The sequence below is a fragment of the Bradysia coprophila genome (assembly GCF_014529535.1).
Source record: "Bradysia coprophila strain Holo2 chromosome IV unlocalized genomic scaffold, BU_Bcop_v1 contig_84, whole genome shotgun sequence".
Lineage (NCBI taxonomy): Eukaryota > Metazoa > Arthropoda > Insecta > Diptera > Sciaridae > Bradysia > Bradysia coprophila.
Genome location: NW_023503376.1, coordinates 1,210,269 through 1,220,839, shown reverse-complemented (window position 1 = coordinate 1,220,839; position 10,571 = coordinate 1,210,269). Strand labels below are relative to the sequence as shown.

The following is a 10,571-nucleotide window of genomic DNA, read 5'->3' as shown; positions in this document are numbered from 1 at the left end:
GATGTAATGGATTCACATCTTCTATTGTTAACTGTTGATTTTTGTAGATACCAAAATTTCCTCTCTTTTTTAAATAAATGAGTAAAACACTCGTCAATTAATGCAGGAAATTCTCTACGAAGTGTCAAGTTTTTTTTATCGACCTTAATGAACCTTTGAGGTGCAATTCCAAATCTCTAAATCCCAAAAAAGTCCAAAAGTGCTTATATGAACAATTTGTTTCGGACTAGCTGTCCTCTGTTTTGTAATAATCATCAGCTTTCATCTTGTTTGTGACTTCAGTCTGTTTAGTCGTGCCATTTACTTACGTAACATAAACACATCGAATATCTCGGACGAAATCATAGAGCAATGATGGAGCAAAACAATGTATCATTGACGACAGCCCTAAACCACGATTGTCTGCGTGAAATTGTGCATTACCTGAAACTCGACGATGCAATAAGTTTTGCAGATTGTTGCAAATGTATGAAACTGGTTGCCAATGACAAATTCAGAAAATACAAACATTATAACTTGGATCGCACACAATTCCTGAAGGGTGTAATTCACACAAATAACCTTATTTCACACATCGGGCCCCACTTGTCCGCATTGACGATTTGCCTTTATGAATTTAACTTGAATTTGAGTAGATTCCTCAAAATCATCGACCGAAAATGCACTCAGCTAAAACGTTTACAGATCGAATATTCTGAGAGAGAAGCCGCAGACCAAGTTCCATTAACGTACAATTTCGAAACAGTGCAAACATTAACATTGATCCACTTTAATTCAACCTCGACAAGAGGTTTACTTCAGAGCTTCCGTCATCTAGAGCAGCTATGTTTTCAACAGTGTTTTATCAGTGAGGAGGAGTCAATGGCACTCATTCACAACAATCCCAGAATCGAGAGTTTTTTATGCGTAGATCTTCGATGTTTCAACATACTTCCACCGAATGTCCAGGAATTGTCTATAGAAAACCGGAATCTCGATCTCTTGCCCAACGTATGCACTTTGAATTTTTTGACGAGCCTTCATCTTGATTGTTTGGGTAAAAACATCACTTCGCCGTTAAGGGAATTGGCGAAAAGGGGAATTATGAAGGAAATGGATCTCGAAAATATTAACATTGACGACGAATTTTTCGACTTCGTGGCACAATTCGGTAAAATGCAGTTACTGCAGATTGACCATTATCGAGTAACAGAACAAGGGGCATACGAAGGAAGCAGTGGATTCAAAAGGTTGAAGCCTAAAATTGTCTGGCCGACTGAATTGTCCATTCTGCAATTAAAGGGCTTCGAATTTACGTTGGATGATGTCACTGATATTGTTCGCCAATTAATCAGCTTGCAGGCTTTGGATTTGTATCAGTCACAATTTGCGAAGTCGGACTCGAGCTACTACCCGGATATTAGGATGTTTTTTAACAAGATTACGTCTCGCATTATTGACGTGGTTGAATCTAGCGATGGAAAGCAGTGTCGAGAGATTTGTCTTCCCGGTTTCGTGGATATTGAAGACTCTGGGAAGGTAAACGCATTCAAAATTTAGTCGAAAGTTTCGTGCTAAAATTGGTCGTATTCTACTGTTTTCAGATGTATTTACTCGACATGAAACGTATTAAGATCTGCACTTACTAATCATGGGAATTGGATAATTGTCTTTCCAGTCATTAGGAAGTATTTCTGCAATGTATCATGGTCAAAAAACCAATTTGCTATTCTCAATACAAAAACTGAGCCATTTTGTAACTCAATTCTTGACGTCAGAAATACATTTTAGATTGACTTGAAAAACGGTTTCTTTTTGAATGATTGAGTAATTTAAGCCGACAAAAGCAACGACTACTGGAATGCCTTAGTCAGTTAAACTCAACTTACCATTTACTCGCTTAATGGTCAGTTGAGTGACATTCGAGGTGATGTAATAGAAAATACGGAACAAGTGTTGGAGTGTAAGGGCCTGAGTCGACGTTAGACATCAAATGGCCCATTTGCAAAGTACCGGAATAGTCTGATTGAGGCTGAATTTCTACTCGCCATGGATGTTTGGGTGTTTTAACAACAAAGGACACCTGTCGTAACAAGAGAAATGCAGCGCCGATTTTGATTGAATCAGCACTCCACATATTTTCGGTATTAATGCTAGCAGCAGTGCTATGTCCCAAACCAATTACAACGTTCTAAAATCAGAATTTTAAACGTAACGTAGAAATCGTGTGACTTACTCGAGGCTCTTCTGCACTCCGCACTGTCAGTGAAATTTAGATAGGATTTTGCTTGAAAGCTGTTTTTCATCATGCCCGCACGTTAGTAAGCGGGCGTGACGCAAGTCCACTACCAAAAATGTTTTAACAAAAAAAATTGGAGGACGGCGGAGCATATTTACACAGCAACTTTTTGACTTCTACCTCTTAACTCCCCTAAACTAGCATATCTGGAATCTAGGAATCCATACGAGTTCAACGAGCTATCACACGTTACTTCTGTTGGATTTCAAGTTGTCCTGTTCAAATCGAATAACAACATAGTGTGCATTGTATGCTTGACTTAATTAATAGTAGATTACATTGGATGCTGCGGAGGTAGTTCATTACATGATGGATCAATTTTGTGATACGAGCCGAACTTACAAGTGTGGTTTTAAGCAACAAGCTTTGGAAACGCCTTTCGCCTTCGGCTCGGATATGCAAACTCTACACTTGTCAAAATAACCGTTTCCAAAGCGAGTTGCTTAAAACCACACGAGTGAGTTCGCGAGTTCATAAAATTGATTCCGAGTGTAATAAACTACCAAACAGCATCCAATGTATGCTGTTTTATTGCCTATTCACCCGGAATATTGTTGTTACGAGTACATTTTTCCACCCAAGGACCTGACAGTTCAAAACTAAAAGTGTTCAAGAAGACACTAGCAGATTCTTGAATACCAAAAGATTATTCTAAATTAATGTATAATTTCACAACATTTATGTCGCGCTATTTCATTCACTGCCAGACTAATAGTAAACATAAAAAATACCGATAGCAAAAAACCAACAAAAAAATCTGTTGTTGCATTGAAACGTTTATAAACGAATCTAGTCTGCTCATGAAATCGGCTCACACTTCTTAACATTAATAGGTTTGTTCCAAGGCCATATGAATTGTCAAATTTCATCCATATAGCCATAACCTCAATAATACCTCTGTGTAAATCGCGTAGGCGACGTTGGTCGATTTGTATGAAATATCACGTAAGCGACGTTGCTATGGATGAAATTGTCGTTGTTCGGGTTGTCAAAGTTCGTGTTTACAGTTACTTGGAACAAACCTATCCCGAAAGCATCACTGGCAACACTACTGTTTTGATGACATGTTGACAAACTACTTCGACTGTTTTGTTTTTGTGAAGTGCTAGATTCATATTTTGCGTAATATTTGTCGATTTTGGTGGTGTTACAATAAATTTTGCTGTGAAGTGAAGTGAATACATGATAATAAAGACTAATTGTTTTTGAAAATAAGTGAAAAATGCAAAAATTAAAATTGTTTGGCCATAGGTGTTCGTCGAAGTTGAAAAAATTGAAATTATGGCTATAGACAAAATGACCGTCACTTATTTTTGTATTTTTTTCGAAAGTTTTTAATGAATTTGCTTAGATTGGTGTGCACTTAATTCAAGTGACAAAGTTTGTGATATTAAAACTAAAATAACATCGCGAGCATTGTTTCGATTTCAGTGCTAAAGAACATTTTATGTGATACATTTTTGCTGATAAGTAATGAAATTCTGCTGGTATGTAATGAGAATCTCCTGATATGTAATGAATTTTCATATGAATATTCCTTCACTTGTGATGTAATGAAAAAGTTCCCACATGTAACGATCGCTTTCCGCGGGTGGGAAATGTACGTGTAACAACAATATTCCGGGTGGATAGGCAATAATAGTACATTACTATGCAAGGGAAGTAAAGTGATATCTCGTATCCAGATGAGTAAAAGTAACCGAGGGCTTTAGCCCGAGGTACATTTACTCATCGTGATACGAGATATCACTTTATTTCCCGTGTGTAGTATAACGTTTTCCTATGCGAGTGATGTAAAGGCTATTGCCTATACATGTAACAGCCTTATTACATGCACAAGCATAGGAAACTTCTTACTTGCATTAAACGTTTCTTATAAAACGGTCGTGTTTCTTTACTTTACTCCACTGATTCCACTGTGAGAGGAACTCGAATTTCTACAACTGCAGCTTCAAAATTGGCCGAGAACTTCGAAACAATGATGTTTCTTTGAAAATAAGCAAAATTTCGTATTTTCAGATAACTGAAATCGCCTACGTTAGTTATTTAGTTACTTAGTTCCTATGGACAAGTGGATCCAGCAACTCCCAAACGTTTCTATAGATTTTCCTAAAATTGTGGTTATAGGCTAATAATGGCCCAAAAATAAGAATGGAATTTTCAAAAGTTGGAAAAAACCCGTATCTTGGTAGCTGGAGCTCCCCAAAGTCTCCATATAAATGCCATATAAAAGCCAATTTCTATGTGTGTGTGTGTGTGTGTGTGTGTGTGTGTGTGTGTGTGTGTGTGTGTGTGTGTGTGTGTGTGTGTGTGTGTGTGTATGTGTTGTATATTTTGGTGCATGATATGGATGGTAATGTGGTGAAAGGTGTGATGTTTTGGTATGTGTTTCTTGTTGGAAATTACTGGAATCATTAAGTATAAACTTCCACTAGGTTGGTTCCTAAATTTTGGGATGACAGGTGATTCCTCTGGCACTACCTAACTTCCATCGGATTTTTTTATGGATTTGGGTTATTTTCGACATGAGTGAGATGTTCCAAGGTTGGTTCCTAAATTTTGGGATGACAGATGATTCCTCTGGCACTTCCTAACTTCCATCGGATTTTTCGATGGTTTTGGGTTATTTTCGACATGAGTGAGATGTTCCAAGGTTGGTTCCTAAATTTTGGGATGACAGGTGATTCCTCTGGCACTTCCTAACTTCCATCGGATTTTTCGATGGTTTCGGGGTATTTTCGACATGAGTAAGATGTTCCAAGGTTGGTTCCTAAATTTTGGGATTCAGACTGATTTCTCTAGATTTTTTTTTTTATTTCTCTAAGGTTTTTTGATGTTGTCGAAACGACATACTTACAAAAGTGGTGATATCAGTAAAAAAAAAACCCTTAAATGGTAAATGTGACGCAAGTCCTTTATCTTACTTACAAAATAACTGATATCGCTGAGGGTGACGCATTGTGCGTCGTACCCAAACGTTTTATCAACAAAAAATTGACCTTGGGAAAGGATTTGCTGAATTTCAATCCGACCGTCGGATACAAAATTCTGAGTTCAGTCAATGTTTCTCGGCAACATGTAACGATGAGATGTAGCATTCGTTGATAAATGGGATGATTGTTAACATACTCATCCAGGTTCGATATACTTCCACCAAAGTAACGAAGTAACTCGGCATTTCGTGCAAAACATTCTCTTGTGCTTGGTAACTCATCTCGCGTAAAAAAGGCATGCCAATGTATGTGTTCTTGTACTTCTGCTTGAATGCCCTCCGAGTGCTGTTCAGAAAGTTTTTGTCCATGTTGACAACATTGACCAAATCTTTGACGTCCAAATAAGAAAATATTTCGTAAAGAACGTATTCGTTGAGATCGGCCAGCCTCAATGCCAAACGCTTTGCTCTCGGTTCATTCGATGATGAACGTAACGATTTACGCTTTCGTTGATTGGTTGCCATGTTAACAATGATTTCGAGATCGAAGCGCCTGTTGCGTGCAAAACAATGCCATTGTTATTGAAACGGAAAAATTGAAAGGGAAATTAAAGCAAGACTTTTACCCAGAATTTCGATTTTGGGAGCAGAACTGATTATCACTTGAAGTAAAAGTTACCGAAATTTATACTTATATGCAAACGGACTTTATGAGATAATTGTTATTCACAAAACAACACAGAATCAACACTTAATTGCTTGACTGTAAACTAGAAACTGATAGCTCAAAACTGGACAACAAAGGGAGTTAGATGGCGAAGCCCATATAACCTGCTGACTGAATTCGCTGTATTGGATATATTTACCGCTTCTAAAGGTTAAACGACAGAGTGCTTAAGTGAGAAAGATGGCGAAACAACAACCTATTGTTCCAGTTCGGGGTCTGCTGTCAGATTCTTTTGTATTATCGATGACAGTAGACCACGAGTTGATTTTCCATCTCGCTCTACTTAAACACCATATCATGGGCGCGCGTTAGCATAGCGCCCGTGACGCAAGTCCTATTACTAGAAAAAATTTCAAAATTTTTTTTTTGTCGTAGACTGCAGGAACCATATATACAGCAAATATTGAAGTTCCACAATTCAAATACAAATGACTCCAAATTACCATTAAAAAAAACTAGGCGTCCGTACGAGTTCAACGAGCTATCACACGTTCTTGCAGCTTAAAATTTGGCCACGCAAAAAATCTTCCAAGAAGCCCCATTTCCATACATTTTGGTCAATTTCAGTACTTTAAACGAAATGAAAAAATTCTACGTTACTTTGTTCGTCCGTCCGTGTTTCCTATCTTCTAAAGTCTTCTTTAGGTTTTGTTGAAATTTTGGGAGTAGATTCTAGTCGTCATTCTAAGACATTCCAGAAAAAAAAATTTGGGGGGAACCGGCCTCGTTTCGGAGCTAGGGCTCCTCGAAGTTCCCATATAAGCCCCATATAAGAACACCTTTAAGTGTGTGTGTGTGGATGGGTATGGTAGAACTTTGTTCGCTTTTGGTAAGCTCTGCTCGCCTCAATTTTTTTTCCCTAAATTAAATTTTTTTTTAAATTTTTCAAAATTATTTAAATTTTTCAAAACTTTTTAAATTTTTTTAAATTTTTTTAAATTTTTCAAATTTTTTTAAATTTTTCAAAATTTTTAAAATTTTTCAAATTCTTTTAAATTTTTCAAAATTTTTTAAATTTTTCAAAAATTTTTAAATTTTTCAAAATTTTCAAAATTTTTTAAATTTTTGTAAATTTTCAAATTTTTTTTTTAATTTTTCAAAATTTTCAAATTTTTCAAATTTTTTAAATTTTTCAAATTTTTCAAATTTTTTAAAATTTTCAAATTCTTCAAATTTTTTAATTTTTTTACATTTTTCAAATTTTTCAAACTTTTCAAATAATTTTAAATATCTGCTAATTCTTCCAAAAGAACTGATATCGGTCAAAAACACTCAAAAGAGTAAAACTGACGCAAGTCCCTGTGCATACTTCTAAAACAACTGATATCGCTGGAGGTGACCCATTCTGAGCTTGTACGCAAAAACTGTAACAGCAAAAATTTGACCAAAGAAATTCTAGAAACAAAATTTTACCAAAAAAATTTTGCGTCACAAGTGGCAGATGTTGAGGAAAGTACTTTAAAGAAATTTTTTAAAATAGGCAAGAATATGTCCTAATACGTCCGAATCATCTGCCACTTTGTGACGCAAATTTTTTTTGGTAAAATTTTGTTTCTAGAATTTTTTTGCTCAAATTTTTCCTGTTACAGTTTTTGCGTACAAGCACAGAATGCGTCACATCCAGCGATATCAGCTGTTTTGGAAGTATGCACAGGGACTTGCGTCACTTTTACTCTTTTGAGTGTTTTTGACTGATAGCTAGTTAGAAGGGTGCAGCACAATGGGCCCAACGAAGATGACGTCGGTGCTACATTCTAAAAATTATATTTGAATTGTGATACGGAATATGCTCGTCAATAAAACCAACCAGCCAAGTTCAATTTTCATTTTTTGATATGTGGGATTCTACCCATCGTTAATGACGAGACACTGTAAAAATTATTAACGATTCCCGCAACTCCCTAGAAGTTTTTTTTTCGTTAAATTATTGTTGCTACCATCGGTTTCAGTGAAACGAGCTGTTTCATTTTTTTTAAGTTTATTTTAAAAGCCATATTTTACAATTTTGTGTAATGTTATAGCAATATTTTATAAAAGATAACATTCTAAAAATTATTTCACTTTATTTTTCAGTTTATTTTCAAATCTTTTTGGTTTTATTCTCAACTTACAAATAATTTAACATTTAGATACGGATATCAAACACAACTAATAAAAAAGTTATTTAATTGACCGGTTCAGAATGTTTATGTGTATAGGTATAGGGTAGGTATAACAGTTATACAGGGAAATAATAAGAAAAAGTGATGCTCAGAGTGCAACAGTACAACGAGAGCCAGAGTGTATATTAAGCCGCCCATAAGGGCATGTTCTAAAATCTTCGCCCAAATGTTCCACTATTTACAACGAGAATGTTTCCTTTGTTTTTGAGAGCGCTATGATAACCCTATGGTAGTCAAAATAAAGGTAGAACTGGTGCCCCATAAAATATGAAATTTAAAATTTTAATTGAAATCTCAGTCCTGTCTGACAAACTCAATTTCCGAATTCATCAGTCAAGGCAGAGCAATCAAAAACAATTTTATTTTTCAATTTCATTCTTCATGTTGCAGTAACTAATACCTTTCTGATATCCTCATATTCTCGTTAGGGTGACCCTTGTACTCATATGCAAACACTTTCCTTCTTAGGTGACATAGGGCATAGATTTCAAATCGTGGCCTTATATGGCTGATATTCACACCGCTTGACGGTGTCTTATTGCAAACGAAACGAAAATGAAGGATTCTGTTCCTGTAACCAAGAAGAAGATATGTCTCTATTTTTCGTTGTATCCAAAATACCTCTGCTACCCTAAGTGTCGTCTAAAACAAACCTTAGAGCTAATTGATAATATTGTAACTGGCTAATCGAAATGAAAAGGTTTTCCATTCTAATGATTTAGGGCTTTTAAGTTGGAATATTATGTGTACAGAACTCGTAATTGCAGGAAGATGGAAACATTTTCGCACAGTTAGAGATCATAATGTGAGATAAAATGCTTTAGGCCTTCAGTGAGCAGAAAATGAATTGTTTAAATAAATAATCAATTGCTAGTGATCAGAGTGACTGGGATAAAACTAAAATTCCTGTCATTTCTATTACGGTTGTCGTAACTTCCACAGTTTGATGCAATTACAATTTAATTCCAAGGTAGATGTGAGCGGCCGCCCATATATTTACTTTGCTCAATTCATTCCCAGTATTAATAAAAGATGGCGTCCGTCACGGAAACAACGCCATCTGTTATCATCTCTCTGTTTTCTAAACTGTAACATCTCGATATCGCAGAGGCTCCGACTTTTCATTCATTTTGCTGTAAAAGTACTAGCGCCCAGTATCAATCAAACTTCGAGTAGTGGTGCCCAAGCATCACTTGTCCTTAGAAGTCGGCGCCCCTGCGATATCGCTTAATTGATGAAATGAATTGAATTGAATTAAAATCGATTGAATTTGTAGTAGGAACTTGAATTGCCTTGTAATTCCAATGAACTTAATACTTGCTAGTAATACCATTGCATCTAATACTAAGTCTGGTCGTACCATTAACCAATGAAACATTCTACTCACTGCTCGAAGTAAATCTAAACTCCTTTGGGGTCAGAATAATTTGCAAACAAATTTATTTGGACAACACGATCACATAGGACTACGTGTATTCGTCAACTAAAAGCTAATTTTGTACATTTTATTGTGCTAGTATTGGTAATGTTCTTATGCGTTCGGTTATGTCTTCAACTTTTCACAACAATTCAATTGTCTTACAAATTATAATAACATTTGGATGGGAATGGAAACGTTTAGTTTTAACAGCAATCATTCTATTAAGGACAGACGAGAATCGTTGTAGTGGTGAAGTGTATCAAACTCACAGCGATTTTCGTTTCACAAAGTTTTCCGTCGACAAAGTGTTCTATTGAAGAAATAAATCACTTTTGTCTTCAAACTCAGTTGCAGTTTCGGATTTCCAATTTTCGAGAGAAATCTCAATGGAACGAGAATTCCAAACCAAAAGATCATTCTATGCGTCCGACATTAATGCTAGCTATTCTAAGCTACTTGAATACAAGTGAGTGAGTACTGTCTATTGCATTTGTTGTTAAAACGTCTGTTTGAGTCAACGCTGACGGCGTCGTTACTCTTAATTTGAACGAAAACGATTTTTGTGTAAAAACAAGGTATAGTTGGGGGGGTTAATCAAAAGTATAGATGAAGTTCGAACCAGGCATGAGCGCCGCCGAAAATAAGCCGCCGATCAAGCCGCCGCCGGCCATTTTTGAGCAAGCCGAGCCGGTGCCAAAAACACGGCAAGCCGGCTTGAAACGGCTGGAAAATGAAATAAAGATTTCGAAAGGTGAATGGGTGAAATAATTTTGAAAACCGAGATTCCTGTTGATCCTAAGCAGCTCAAGTACATTTTGAATTTTTTTTTCAAAATTAAGAAAATTTTGAAAATTTTCTTGAATTTTCATGAATTTTCCAGAATGGTATATTACGTCCTCGCTTCTAAGTTTGTTGTTTTGGCAAGTATGACCTTTGCGGAACGAGCCGAGGGCGCACAATCAGTTAATTCACAAATTTGAGAAAACTTTATCGATCTTTGCGAATTTTCTCGATTTTTTTTCTTTTCAATTTTTACTTGATTTTCGTGAGCT

General features: G+C 36.0%; 1 protein-coding gene across 1 annotated transcript; it reads left to right on the top strand.

Annotated features, from left to right (window-relative positions):
• The first annotated feature begins 256 nt into the window (after positions 1-256).
• On the top strand, positions 257-1,717 carry LOC119072738. The gene is made up of 2 exons (XM_037178020.1): positions 257-1,518; positions 1,584-1,717. Exons 1-2 carry the CDS (start codon positions 352-354, stop codon positions 1,626-1,628), a joined length of 1,212 nt encoding a protein of 403 aa, XP_037033915.1. The 5' UTR covers positions 257-351; the 3' UTR covers positions 1,629-1,717.
• The last annotated feature ends 8,854 nt before the right edge of the window (positions 1,718-10,571 follow it).